The sequence below is a fragment of the Rhipicephalus sanguineus genome, chromosome 11 (genome assembly GCF_013339695.2).
Source record: "Rhipicephalus sanguineus isolate Rsan-2018 chromosome 11, BIME_Rsan_1.4, whole genome shotgun sequence".
NCBI lineage: Eukaryota > Metazoa > Arthropoda > Arachnida > Ixodida > Ixodidae > Rhipicephalus > Rhipicephalus sanguineus.
The window spans coordinates 81,283,850-81,299,283 of NC_051186.1; the positions used below are offsets into that span (position 1 = coordinate 81,283,850).

At 44.5% G+C, this 15,434-nt stretch overlaps 1 protein-coding gene across 2 annotated transcripts in view; it reads left to right on the forward strand.

The window, feature by feature from the left end:
• LOC119374103 (egl nine homolog 1) overlaps nt 1-15,434 on the forward strand; it is a 73,435-nt gene that overhangs the window by 12,082 nt on the left and 45,919 nt on the right. For both annotated transcript variants that reach the window (XM_037644169.2, XM_037644168.2), the window contains exons 3-6: nt 4,736-4,881; nt 9,873-10,094; nt 14,078-14,197; nt 15,242-15,381. In XM_037644169.2, the coding sequence (XP_037500097.1) occupies nt 4,736-4,881; nt 9,873-10,094; nt 14,078-14,197; nt 15,242-15,381 (628 nt within the window). The remainder of the gene's footprint in view (nt 1-4,735; nt 4,882-9,872; nt 10,095-14,077; nt 14,198-15,241; nt 15,382-15,434) is intronic.

Below are 15,434 nucleotides of genomic sequence, written 5' to 3' on the forward strand. Positions count from 1 at the left end.
GATGACAGCTCTCTGACTATTGGTCTTGCCTCTTTGTTTACATTATTGGGGCCCTCTAACACTTTTCAAGCTCCTATTTTTTATTTGTGGGTTACATAGACTGATGACTGGGGATAATTTTACCATAGGTAAAGCACTGATATCGATAGATTTAATATTTTAATTACACATTGAAATCACTACATTGCTGCCGACCGCATCGATGCTTAGTGGTGCTCGCCATAACTGTTTGCGGACGGAAATAGTTACGAGTGCGGCCTTTGATTGGATAAATGTAACGTTAGAAGGTATGGACACAATCTATCAAAAAAGAGTTCAGTCATTCTTGGGTCTTCCTGTACGTGCTTTCCCATGGAACGCCAAATAGACACCATTGCAGCAAAAAGAAAAAAAAAAAAGACTGCTACAAATCATGATGGAGGTGTTGGCTGCTATTTTGCCTCAGGCTTTCTGTTTGTGCAAGTCAGATGTCCCTATGAAAGCCTTCTCTCACTTCGTTCTCTTGCTTGTGTATGTTTGCGAGCTGCCTTGTTTTGCACATGCAGTACACTCATGATTGTTGAAGCGGTGCAAATATACCCCCTTCGAGTTCGAGGAATCTTTGTTTTCTATACTTTCAATACTAATGCAAACAGATAGTGTCGTAAAAAAGGAGGCTGTGCAACTGAAAAACACGGTAGGGGTGCTGCCTGCTTTTTAGCCTGTGTCCTCCAAGTGCAGAAAAATGTGCAGACGAGGTTTGTCGTCGTGCGGAAGTTTTTCTTCCTGCCTGTGTACTTTCCTAAGCAGCCTCGTTTTGTACGTGTTGTGCACTGAAGTGGTATGGCATTCAAAAGATGAATGTTTTTCACCTCTACGCGTTGTTATTGGTCTGGCCCTTTTCTCGGGGGGTTCAGCACCACGTTGTTTGTTACTGTGGTAACAGCGGGATCGCTGTGCTGGATGGAACAGGCAACAGTGGTGCGCAAGCTTGCCCTATGTAGCACCTTTCAGCTCCTTTCTTTGGTGGCACCTCTGAATGCCAGTGGCGAGTGAAATGTAGTCATGTGATCCCACAAAAATCGGGTTGCGGGTAGGCTTTTTTTTTGTATTTTGCATTTTCCGGCTGAATAACTTGGACTGCGTGCCTCTGTCGCTGCCAGTCTTGCTGCATCAATCTTTCCATCCTTCAGTCTGCAGAACCCGCGATAGAAAAAGGGTGCTTGAATATTGTTGGAGGGCCCCTTTAACGCAGTTTTTCCCTTTTGCACCATAATAAGAATATGCACTAAAAATTTTCAAAATTGCTGTTTTACTGCTCCAAGGGATCCTAAATGCCATTTTGTTTACTTCAAAAACTGCTCCAAAACAACTTTTTTCCCACTTCAAATGTTGCTCCACATCCTAAACTGGATGGACCACCACTGTGCCTGCCATGTCGAAATATGCTTCAATTGAGAGCGATGCCAGTATGCAGGACAAGTGGGTTCAAAGTTCCATTCCTCGCGAGGGGTGCCATAGTGACGTATGCAGATGCGCTCTCACACGTGTTTGCAAGCATATGTGTGGTTCAGGCTTCACATCAGAGCCAACATCACCTGTAGTGGCTAGATTCGTTGCAAGATGACGTGGTTATCTCATGCAGTTGCACATATCAATCGTTATGCTTAACATTTTGTTCTCCCTTTTTATTCAGTGAGCACGTGCATTTTCTGGAGGGAAATGATGTCTTTGTAAAGTACTTTATGTCCACTATTGTGCTGCGGTGCAATGATAGCTCACATCTAGGTCCTTCATTAACCCCTTTAAGTGCTGATTAAATTACGAAAAACTGTTCGAAAATTGCCAAATTTTTTTATGATGTGAAATGCTTCAGTAACGTGTTCAAAGCACAAAAATACTTGTGAAAACATTTTACGACAGATAAAAATGCTTTATTCGTCATATTTCGCACCATCATGCAATACCCAGGCCCGTAGTAAGGGCACTTACTGAGGGAATTAAAAAACACGTATTTTCGTTCTTATATTTTTGGTAAAACAACCCCCTCCATCATAATTCGGAGGTGAGGGTGTCCAAGCCCCTAGGCCTCTCCCCCCCCCCCTGGCTGTGGGCCTGGTAATACCCCATATCTGGGGTATTTGGTGTGTATTCAGAAAGAAATTTCTGCAACTCCAGAAAGTTGTCATAAGCAGTTAAGGGGTTAAGTGCCATGTGATTTGCCCATAGGAGGCATTGCTGGGTGGGCCATTGGCGAGCTGCTGTAGTCACTGCTATCACATCACAGCAGTGCAGGTTCAATTAGTTGCGCATACCTGGCATAGCATTAAGATGAGGAATTGAGCACCATGGTTTGCTTGTCCAACCATAAGGCTGCTCATGGCATGACTGCATGCATACTGCTGCAGTTCTATGCAAATTCTTGTGGTCAAAGCTGTCATTTGTCATACCTTTTTGTGAGTAATTGGATTACAGTGACTAAGCAAGTAAGCAGTGTACTGAATAAAAAAACTGCTAACAGCTGTAATAGGTTACAATTAAATACACGTAGTGCATCACGTACAAGTCTGGTCTCTTTACAGCAGCCAGATGAGCCCCGATGGCTTAGCGGCTGTGACATTCCATGGCTATGCATTGGTAGAAACAGTGGCCGCATTTTGACAGGAGCAACGCGCTAGCACCCATGTACTTAGACGTGCATGCATGTTGAAAAACTCCTCGTGATGAAAACTAATCTGGAGTCCCTCACTACAGCATGTCTCATCATCTTGATCGTGTCTTACCTTTATGTAGCTCAGGTCCACTGTAAAAGAAATCGGTAAGACAAAAGCAAGGAAACACTACAGAATGGATGTCAGCTCCCAAATAATTTGTTCCGTGGCACATTTTATACTCCATGCACAGCACATGTGAAAAACAAACCAAGAGACCTCCCCCCCTTCCCTCCCCTCCCCATGAAAAAAAAATAAAGGGAAGCCTCTCACTGAACGTGTGCTGACCAACCAATAAAGTCCAATGTCATGTATGACAAGGATAAAGGAAGTAAGCTCGCATATACGTAAACAAATTTCGATATGGCCTCAGCCCGCATGTTCTTGCACGTGAATTGTTTGTGGCTACGTACCGTCATAATACTACAATGTTTGTTGGAATATCATATGTAACTATGCGTTATACACCAAGGAAGCCACTGGATAGAAGCCTTTTCTTCATATTGTATCGAGAAAATTTGGGAGCAAGCACTCCTGCCAATTTCACTCCCTTTTCCCACTCCGTACCATGATCACGCACTGCATCCAGGCAACACTGGACTGCTTGAATCCAATCCAGTCCTGCTTAGTATCTAAGTGCCTGCACCTGAAATTTGTCGTCAGAATTTGTTGTCTTTTTTTTTGCCACATAATGATTGTACCCCGAACTGGGTGCATGGCATTATGGTGATTTCCAGGTTCCCATGAGCAAGGCTCGTCTTTTGAGATCTGTATTTGTAATTCAAACGTGCTACCTATGACAAACATACATAGCAAAAGTAAGGTCTTTGAGATCTGTGTCTGCTGCTTGGAACTGTTGTGTTGATGCGGGCTCATCATCAGAGGTGCTTCCATGGCATGCTTCCCGCGGTTCAATCGCATTACCTTGGTGTTTCTTGTGTTTGTGAATCGTCATTGTGACGCAACATGCCACAAATGAGACCCAGGAGACTTCTGAGGAAGTGCATGTGCGCTTCATTTTTTGTGGTAGGAAAACTTTGTCGTCATCTTGAATTTTCGTGCTGTTCTGGAAAAGCAACTCTCCCTCCACAATGCCATTAATTTTGCGTTGCTGAGGTGGGGCTGGGAGTGGGGGGTGCTTGCTCGGAATTTCACGGTGTGTTCAGGCAAACGACAATTGAAAACTTGATCGGTCTGTCACACATATATATCACAAATTCAAAATCAGTTCTGCGGAATCCCACAAGGTGGCAGAAGGGTAAAGAAAGGGAAAACAGACAACCACCCATGCGTAGCACGAAGCCACTAGAAAATCCATACGCATTTCTCAGAAATAAAGCCTCTTATTCGCCGAAAAATTCGTCCTGGTCCGGGGTTCGAACCCGGGACCAACGCCTTTCCGGGTCGGTCGTTCTACCAATTGAGCTAACCAGGAAGTTAGCAATTGGCAGTGCGAGGGCAAATTCATCAACAACTCGAATGGGTGGTTGTCTATTTTTCCTTTCTTTACCCTTCCACCACCTTGCGGGATTCCACAGAACTGATTTTCAGTATGTGTCCAGATGCATCGAGTTGTCGATGAATTCGCCCTCGCGCTGCCACTTGCTAGCTTCCTGGTTAGCTCAATGGGTAGAGCACCCGCCCCGGAAAAACGTTAGTCCCGGGTTCGAACCCCAGACCGGGACGAATTTTTCGGCGACTAAGAGGGCTTTATTTCTGAGAAATCCATATGGATTTGCTGGTGGCTTCGTGCTACACAAGGGTGGTTGTCTATTTTCCCTTTCTATATATATATCACAACTCGTGCACAGTCTATGAACTTGTTCCTGTGTATTTATTTAGGTGGCACTAAACAAATCAATGGGAAGTTGGCATCCATCCTGTGATCTTTCCTGGCTTTGTCTTTTTTTCCTTTTGATGTGATTTTCTGCACTAAAAACAAGAAAAGATCATGCAACTTCTCGGTCTGCCACTGTTGTGAATCACATTTTGTTTAGGCTTGTAGAATTCAACTTTGTTCTTTGCGTTTTTTTTCTTTTTTGCAGCAAGCAGGCCTGCAGCCCTGAAGCCATTGTCATCCAAGCGGTTCCAAAAGATATGCACGGATGTGGTGCATGATCTCAATGAATATGGTATTTGTGTCATCGACAAGTTCCTGGGCAGGGAACGTGGGTCAATGGTATTCGACGAGGTAAGCACTTTTATGTCTCGCCATCTTTTAGTGCTGCACCTGCAAAGTGACTTTTTCAGATGCAGAAAACACACAAAGATGTGTGAAAGTGTAAGGGCTCAAAACAACTGCTTTGCATGGACGCAGAAAAAGCCCATTTGTATTTTGTATTTTGTGGCTTGCAATAACAAGTTTGTGAAGGCCAAGGCATAAATATAGAAATAAAGGAAGGTAACAATACATTTTACTCTACCCTAAGTGGTAAACTTAACTGTTACTCAAAAAAAATGCTGTGGAAGTTTATTAAACAAAATGTCAGAAAATGCATCACTCCCTCCTAATCTATTGGAAATGATTACTTAACAGATGAAGCAGAAAAAGCACGATGCTTCAACAATTACTTTAACTCCATTTTCAGTTCGCCTGCCTGTAATCCTGTTTTAGAGCAAGTCGGCTTTTATCTAGGGTGAAGAGTGGAAAAATTTTCTGTGAATAACTATGCCGACGAAAGGGGCACAGGACTGACAGGAAAGACACTCAACTGGCAGCTGAGTTTAATAGGCACGAAGTATTGTTCATATATCTTTGTTCACAACTTTTGCCATCTTTACACTAGGTTTCATATTGTCACGTGGTCGTGACGTCGACGAAGACAGCAGTCAGCACGTCCGAGGTGAAACTGTTTATTTGGCCGAACTTGTGGCCGGAAAACTGAAAGTCAAACTACAGCAATACACTGATAGCGTCGAACAGAGCGTCGACCATCGTTCAACTGACAAGCGGTCAAGTGCGTCGGCGTTTATACAGGTGCTATCGAACTTTCCAGCGATATCGCTGGTGGCAGCATTATCTCTCGATAAAGCTGGAACATTCGCGTGCGGCGCGAAATCTTAACAAAACGATCTACTACAATCGAGAAGTTTCTCAAACACTGCTTCGCGGACAGCCTCGAGCGCTGATAACCGTCCGTGCTGGTCAAACCCAAAAAACATCAAAATAAAACAAGAAGTGGCCATGGCATTGCCCCCCTCTGAAAAAGCATCGTCCTGATGCTTGTGAAAGAACAAAGAAGAGAGAAAAAAACAAGTGCATACATAAATAAATTACAATAACAAAGGTAAAAGTAGAGTCCCCAGATTCGCTAATGTGCAAAAAACGGCTTAAGACGCACGACATGGACGACTTCAAGTCGTGCGCGGCGTCACTGGGAGTTCGTAATGCCGTCCGGGATGACCTCGTAGTCAAGAGCGCCGAGACGTTGAAGAACCTTGTAGGGTCCGAAGTATCGCCGAAGGAGTTTTTCGCTAAGGCCACGTCGGCGTATCGGCGTCCAGACCCAGACACGGCCGCCGGGCTGGTATTCCACGAAGCGTTGTCGAAGATTGTAGCGATGGCTGTTTGTGTGCTGCTGGGTCTTGATGCGCAGGCGGGCGAGCTGTCGAGCTTCCTCGGCTCGTTGTAAGTAAGCGGCGGCGTCGAGGTTTTCTTCATCGGTGACATTCGGTAGCATGGCGTCCAGTGTCGTCGCCAGGCTTCTTCCGTAGACCAACTTGTACGGCGTCATCTGCGTCGTTTCTTGGACGGCCGTGTTGTAAGCGAAGGTCACGTACGGAAGGACGGCGTCCCACGTCTTGTGCTCAACATCGACGTACATGGCCAGCATGTCGGCGATGGTCTTATTTAGACGCTCGGTGAGGCCATTGGTCTGCGGGTGGTAGGCGGTGGTGCGGCGGTGGCTCGTCTCGCTGTATTTTAAGATCGCCTGAGATAGGTCCGCAGTAATGGCGGTACCTCTGTCTGTGATGGGGACCTCTGGGGCGCCATGACACAAGACGATGTTCTCCACGAAGAACTTGGCTAACTCGGCGGCACTGCCTTTGGGCAAGGCCTTTGTCTCGGCGTAGCAGGTGAGGTAGTCAGTTGCTACGACGATCCACTTGTTGCCGGAAGTCGACGTCGGGAACGGCCCCAGTAGGTCCATCCCGATTTGCTGGAACGGCCAGTGAAGCGGTTCGATTGGCTGCAGAAGTCCCGCGGGCCTAGTCGGCGGTGTCTTCCGTCGCTGGCAATCTCGGCAAGTCTTAACGTAGTGAGTTACGTCGGCAGCAAGGCATGGCCAGTAGTATTTTTCCTGTATTCTGGTGAACGTACGGGAAACACCGAGGTGCCCAGCCGTCGGGTCGTCGTGTAGGGCCTGGAGGACCTCTGGTTGTAATGAGGGCACGACAAGAAGGTAGTCGGTTCGAATTGGTGAAAACTTCATGAGAACGCCGTTCCATAAGAAAAACGACGGCAGTGCTCGCTTGAATACCTTCGGAACAACGGCAGTCTTGCACTCGAGGTACTCCATAAGGCCCCCCAGTTCCGCGTCGGCTCGTTGCCTTTCGGCGAAGTCGTCGTCACTTATAGTTCTGAGGAAGCAGTCGTCGATGGGGGCTCGGGACAGGCAGTCGGCATCAGAGTGTTTTCATCCGGACTTGTACACGACGGTAATGTCGAATTCTTGAAGCCTCAGACTCCATCGTGCGAGACGACCTGAAGGGTCCTGAAGGGTTCGAGTGAGGATCAAACCCAGGCCATCTGGCGTGGCAAGCAGGCGTTCTACCACAGAGCTACGCTACTTGTTGAAACTGCCTCGGAAAGAAACACTGCATGAATATTCGAGAAAGATGCAAATAAAATAAATAATAAAACTCTTCAGGTTCGAGTTGGGATCAAACCCAGGCCTTCTGCATGGCAAGCAGGCATTCTACCACAGATCTACGCTACTACTTGAAACTGCCTCGGAAAAAACGCTGGATGAATAATCGAGAAAGATGCAAATAAAATAAATAATAAAAGTCTGCGGGTTCGAGTGAGAATCGAACCCAGACCCTCGGCGTGGCAAGCAGGTGTTTTACCACAGAGCTACGCTACTTCTTAAAACTGCTTCAGAAGCAAACACTATATGAATGTCATGTAGTGGGAGGAGTCTCCTTAACGCATGTAATATTGCGTGGCAGAAACGTAGAATCGCGCCAGGCATCAAAACATGTGAATTGGGCAACGAGTGGATGTTTTAAAGGCCCACCCTTTACAAAGCACTCAGACATATTTAATCAGCAGCAGCAAAAGCATCGACAATGTGAACAGCTGCGTAGGACCGCGTGTTGCCTTACGGACGCGTAGTGGGCCCTTCCCAGATTCGCAAAAGAAATAATTATGGTGTAGTGGCCACTTAACAACTGTACTTGCAGTAGGCATTCTACGCTACTTTGAAACAGTTAATGTTACATGCACAGTCGTTCATTTCCTTATGGCACGGTTGAGGCATGCACAAAGAACCAAAGTTAGGCTAGCAGTTGAGAAGGCGATGCGCACGGGGCCCGATTAAGCTGTCATGTTCTACTCTTGAAGGCGAAGCTCAGGCGTCCTTCTTGTATGCTGCAAGACATTAGAGCACATAATATATTCCAGCATTTATGATCACTTAGCGGAATATAATCTTCTCACTTTGGATCAGCATGACTTCAGGGCCAGTCACTGCTGTGTGACTCAACCGACTGATTTTTCCCGCAATGTTTTCACTTCATTTGACTTTAGCACATGGATACACTGAATCATATTAGATTTTCAATAGATTTTTGACACAGTTCCACATTCCTGAATTTTTTTCAAACTATCTTACCTTGGTCTACCGCCATGCATTCTTAAATGGCTGAAAGATAATCTGACAAACCAGTACCAAAATGTAGTACATTCGATCCTGGATATATTAAACTTGGATTTATTAAAGTGTTGTCTATAAAGAACAGTTGAGAAATCCCGTTGAATGTCCCATGTAAAAGTGTGGGGCTGGTGCACACGTATATATTGAACACCCACACAGTAAAACATCTGATAAATCGAGCGCTGCGCCGTTCCGAAGCCCTGAAAGTGCTTTTTTTTTTAACAAATATTGATCACACTTCGGGCATGTTCTAACAAGTTCCAATCGTTCTTTTGCATGCAGGTGACGAAAAGGCGATGTCATTGCATTGCAATGCTTTGGTTGATTGCTCAGTGCTTGTGAGTGCACCTGCTTGTTTGATGTGTGATCTGTAGGTTGTAAAGCTCGGCTGTAATGTTTTCCAAAGAGGCCAACTGAGGACACCAAAATGAGATGAATACGAAGTGACTCAGCTGTCTCGTCGCACTGTTGGCACTGCGTTTCCTTGCTTGTTTGTTTTGCACACGATGGTGTACAGGCCCCATAAGCATGACCTTCGAGATCTGCAACCTAGGGACGCTTTTTTTTTTTTTTGGTTGACAAACACAGATCTCAAAGGCTATGCTTTTTCTTGCATTTTGCGCCATGGCAGCGGCAGATAGCTACAAAGCAGAGGTAGGTGGTGTGGACTTGTTCCTTTGTTGTGTATGTGTGTGTGTGCAGCGTTCTGTCTTGCGGCGTTGTGGACTTGTGTACTTCTCGCTTGGTTCCTGATAAATCCAGAGGCAGGAGTCAAACTAAATATTGAACCCCTCGTAGAGAAAAAAAATGGTGACTGGTGCTTGGGACAACATCAAGCAAAACACCATCGTGAACCATTTCCTTGCAAGCTTTGTTGCCAGGTGACCACTTTGGGTGCGTCATGACTGCTGACAATGGCATACAGTGCCTTAGTGAGGTGTTGATTATGGACGATGACGTGTTTACCCGTTGTGTAACACGTGCATTTTGGCTTCTGCTGTTTCTTTCTTTATCTTTGGTCTTTCTCTCTTCTTTTCATGGTGTACAAAGGAAGTGTCTTGCACGGAAATAAATCATTTGTTAGTTTGTGCATCGCCCTGCATGTCTTTTTTCTAGTCCTTTCGTCAGTTCTTGGCAGCACAAACAGTCATGAAATTGTGTTTACTATGAGTTAGAAAAGATGATCATTTAGGTTTGCATGAAATATTTTGCGGTTGGTGCTTGAGACAGTATTGTTGGGTAAACTCTTGCAGAGCATAAACTTCCCTAAGGAAGGCATTCTTTCCTACTTGGGTGTTTTCAGGTGTACAGTCTCTATGGGAGTGGCGAGTTCCAGCATGGGCAGCTGGTCAGTGAGCGGGACGACACGGGCCGCATCATAAGGGGCGACCGCACCCTCTGGCTGGACGGCACCGAGGCTGGCTTTCCGGCTGTTGGTTTCCTGGTGCGGACTCTGGACGCCATCATCAGCCGATGCAACAAGAGCCAGGAGCTGCGACACTACTGCATCAACCAGCGCACCAAGGTATTTAACTGCACTTTTCGTTCCTAAAGCAAATAATTGCTGTAACCAGGTTAACACGAGTAAAAGGGGTGGTTGTTCTATAAAGGTAAGGTGGCTTTGTGCATGGTGCTTGCGATCTGCATTCCCTACTATTGGCGATGCGCAAAGCACCGACGACGCCATCTGCCGCCATGGCTCGGAAGCGCTCGCGGGGCCCGGCGAGCAGTGTTCCCGCGAGCGTCTATACGCGAGTGCACGGATGGATGTGTTTTTCATCGTGATTTAACGATTCTGGCGGGCCTCAGCGATGTCGAAAAATACCTGCTGCGTTGTCGGCTGCTCAAACACACACAAAAAATCGCCAGGAACGCACATCTACAGGTTTCCGGTGCTATTTCATGAGCGAAAGCGACGGCGGCGGTGGATTGCGGCTGTACGACTTACAAGCTAAGCAATCGCGCTTTGTTTACGGCAGTGTTAGAACGATTACCGTGTTTTTATTTCTTCTTTTTCGTCGCTACGTGTTCAGCGAACGCTACTACGTTTACACTTGGTCGCCTCGCCTGCATTGTAGACACTACAATTCACATGAGGTTGTTATTACTGATAAGACGCGATACCTTGGCTCACTTGAAAAATGAATGGCGCGAAGCGCAATGCGAGAGAATGTAGGGCAGGTGACGGCTCGTTTAAAAATGCGCCGTGGAATCGCACGTGTGCTGTAAGAAATCGGCTGCATTCTACCTATTGATGGCACTGGAATGCGATCATCGGTGCAGAATGTTCGCTGTGCGCTTCTGCACCGATGATGACAAGCTTATCGTTTATTTTTTCACAAGTTTATCGTGCTGGTTTCAAAGTTTTACCAACGCTGACCCTTCGCGTGGCTGCACCCGTGAAATCCATGCGGCGGCGCGACAGCACTCCCTCAAAATCTACTATATAAACACATGGCACGTAAACGAAGCTACTGTGTCAAGAAAAAACGTTGGTTCATGCGTCAACGCATGCAGGCATTAGTGATCGGGACGTTTTAAAGAAAGCGGTGTACTTACGATGAGCTCCACTTCGTAAGGAAGCTTGTTGACGCTTGTCTGTGGCAAACACTTGTCGCGTATGGTGACATTGTCATCCCACACAGCTGTTACATCGGACACATGTCCACTATTATAAAGTGCGGCTCCTTTGCGCACACTGTTGCCGCAAAAGTAATTATCTGGGACGCGCACAACCGGCGAATCGCACGCGCGCAAATGAGGCGTCTGCTACGCGACCCGCGAGCGGTTCTAACGGCCGCCGCTACGCGGCTTTCAGTGGCGCCCCTATAGGCGCTGCGCATCGCGGATACCTTGTCGACTGTAGCAGTAAACCCAAAGGTGCTATAAATGGCGGCAGCAGCTGCATTTCAAAAGCTGGAAGAAGTTCTGTAAGCTCTAGTGTGGTGAGACCAGCCCTCTGGGCTTATACGAGTTGAACAAATGGTTTCAAAGCCTCCTTGGCAGTGTTAAAACATGGCTGCTTAATTTCTGTGCAAATCTATCATTTACAAAGACTGCTAATTTTGGTTCCTGCTTACGAAAGAATGTTGGTCCCATAAAAATGAGGCCACATTACTGTACTACAGTATAATCTCGATGACACAAACCTTGCAGGGTCACGAAAAATATTCGGATCAGCCAAAATCTATATCACCAAAAAACGTGGGAAACTGGTACTGTAGCGTATGGTGGTGCTCAAAGGGTGAAAGGACGAGAGTCACGAGACAAAAAGGGCGCTTGCGTGTACCCCTTTCTTTTCATGTTAAGGAGAACTACGTTATAAGTGGTCTGCACGTTACGTTATAAGTGGTCTGCACTGTAACTAGGGATGGGCGAATAGTGAATTTGAGGTTCGAAGCGAATCTGAGGCGAATAGTGATTTGGTCGAATAATTTCGAATGGAATAGTTTGAATAGTATTTACCGCATATTAAGAAAAATGAGCATTTTTTTCATGACCCTTGCACAATATTTTTAAGGATTGGAACTAGGTATGAGTGAATGTCACTTTTTTGGGTTGAAATGAAGCAGCCTTGAATAGTATCAAGATTTGAATAGCAGTAGGGTGCAAGTTATAAGTGGACGTTACAATTTAAAAATTACTATACTTAGCGCATTTAAGCCCATATAACACGCTTTTAAACTTAAAAAATATGTACATTTAACCTTGAAGTGTGGCTTCGCGGCAGTGCAGATTTCCCCTGGATAGGTTGTTTCACGGCACAGCAACTAGACTGTACAGTGAAACCACCTTTACAGGGGGTTATGTGCAGTCAAATGTATACATATATTCGTTCATTTTGAATACTTCGAAATTTCGAATAATCTAAATTCGTATCGAAGGGAATTCGAATACTGTAATATTCGTTCGAATATTCGAAATGCTTGAATATTCGCCCATCCCTAGTTATAACAAAGTCACATCTTACACGAAAATAAGTTCGTTATATACAAAAATGTGTTATAAATGTATATTTGTGACAATATCTATGACAAGACTATTCTTCATTTACTTCGCTATAACCGATAATTCGTTATATCCGTGTTCGTTATATTGAGGTATGAGTGTATTTTTTTGCTAAAAATGTCAAATGGAACTTTCGATTTCCATACATGTAATTTGGGCCATGAATGTTTGTCGTTTTCTCAGCTGCTGACCCGAAAGTTGCGAGTTCGATCGTAGCCATGGTGGTTACATTTCGATGGAGGCGAAATGCTAGATACCCATGTATTTAGATTTAGGTGCACGTTAAAGAACTCCAGGCGGTCAAGAACTCCAGAGCCCTCCACTACAGCATGCCTCATAACCATATCGTGGTTTTGGCATGTAAAACGCCAGATAATATTATTATTATATAATGTTTGTCATTTTACATTGAATTTGTAAACCAGGGGTGTGTGGTCAATTTCAAGGCATGTTAGAATTAGTGCACTTGCTGCGAAATGAGTGAGCACTACGTTCTTATTCATGTACAAAGCGCAAAAAATACCGCACAGGCGGAATGGACAGTCTGTATCTTTCGTTGCTTGTGTGATCTTTTGTGCTACTGCGGAGACAGTGTCATACCAAACATTTTTCTCCACACTGCACTTAGTTTTTCTTTTTTTTTTCTATAATAAGCTTGTACATGGGTGGTTTTCACTCCAGTTACGTTTTATTTTTCATTGTCTTGTCACACGCTTGTGTCTATGTTTTATATATAATCTATAATGATGTAAATGTATTATATCCTGGCGGTGTTACACCATTTTTTATGCAGTACTTACTGTTATGCTATGCAACCTGTGTCGTTTGGCAACATGAAAATTTTTTCATTCTGTGGCAATTTATGAACCCTTGTTTGCATCCAATATATTACGTATTGAATTGTACCATACGCGCTCCTCACCCTGTGTATGCATTTTCATGGGCCTGTCAGGTATTCCTAAATGAATAAATTAATAATGACAAACAGCCCATCAATCTGTCCTTTAAAGCAGCACATTTCTCTTTCTGCCTCTTGCAGTCCAGCCACGGTGACATTAACAGAAGTCACGTGTATATTCTTTCTTGGGGTAGTCCCATGGTGCACATTTTCATTTTCACAAATTTTCTCCTAATTACTATACCATCAGGAATTACCCAGTAGCAAGTTCTACTAACCGAATTAATGTTCCATTTTTTTTGCATTGCAGCTCGTGTAAGTTGAACTGCTTCTTGGGGGGGGTTGCTCGCGATGGTGCTACCATTGTCGCAGATTGCTCTTGTGGTGCGCACCAGTTGTCTTGTGAACGTGTGCCATTAAGCATCTGATCCACCATCGATATGTTTTGACATTGTGTTGCACTTTTATTTACACTGCCTCTTAATGTGATTTACTTGAGATCACTGGTTGAGATGTCCTGCAGCAGTCGTAAAAATTGGGTGGTGATGATGATAACAATATCAATCAGAAAAACCTTTCTTTTTTTTGCACCACGTCCGCAGGCCATGATAGCTTGCTACCCAGGCAATGGGACGCATTATGTGAAGCATGTGGACAATCCGAACCAAGATGGCCGTTGCATCACCAGCATCTACTACCTCAACAAAAATTGGGATGTCCAAGTATGTGGCAGTTTGACTAATTACACGAACAACAACAGTACGAACATGTGCGAGCACTTGTCAATACTGTTTATGCTGTGGGTTTTGGTTTTGGATACTGGTCTCATATTAGCACATTGAGCACTTTGGAAGTGATATACAGTTAAACCTCAATATGATGAAGTTGGCAAAATCTGCAATTTGCTTCGTTACATCAAAACTGCAATAAATTGACATTCAGTCTCTTGTGCAGGGTATAGTCGGTGAAGGTTTTGGTAGAAATTTATAGTGAAATGATGCAGATTACGTATAATAAGCACAACAAACACTTCGGGTAGCCGCAGTTTACAAAGAGCTGTTTCAAACATTTCTTTTTTGCATAAACTGTGCATGAATAGAACCGTCTTCCTACCAACTTTACAGATGTGTAAACTTGTGGTTTTTTTAATGCCTGTTCAACATTGCCCATAGGAATATTATATTTCTTATTTTAAGGCATTGAAATGCTTATGTGCTTTTTTTTTTGATGTACTACGATGTTCTTGTTTGTTGCACAATCTACTGGTGTATTAATGCTGTTATTATTTTTTTGTTATAATAATCTTCAAAGGTCTACTGTATAAATGTAGTGTTGTACTCACTTGCTACATTCACTACTGCTATCTAGGTGCAATGTTGGGCTGACAGTATTTTCAAATAGTTAATAAAGTATTCAGTATTCCTTTTCCTTGGTACGTGATAATAGATTGGAACAATGTATCCCTACTGCTATTACATTGCAACTGACATTGAAATGATTCACACTGAGTGAAAGTTTATTTGTATTTATAGATATGGCCGTTGTGCTATTGAACTAATGGTATTTTGTATGGTTGCATAATGTCTGCTGTTTCTTGGAGTTTCTTCAGCAGCCACCATAGACAAAAGGTAAAAAAGAATTGTTAGTACGTGATGCGGCGAAGTTCCCTTGTTCGACTGTCCCTAACAGGACAGGCTCCACGAGTGATGTCTTTGTGAGGTGCATTAGTCACACGAAAGACAGATGATGAATATTCTGTGTACCAGACGCAGGGAGGCCTGCTGCGCATGTTTCCCATGGGGCAGTCCACCAGTGTGGCCAACATCGATCCCATCTTTGACCGCATGCTCTTCTTCTGGTCTGACCGGAGGAATCCTCACGAGGTGCTGCCTGCCTACTCAATCAGGTAGGTAAATGCTGGTGCTTATGTTGAGTCTCAGGCAAAAATAATTGCTTTGT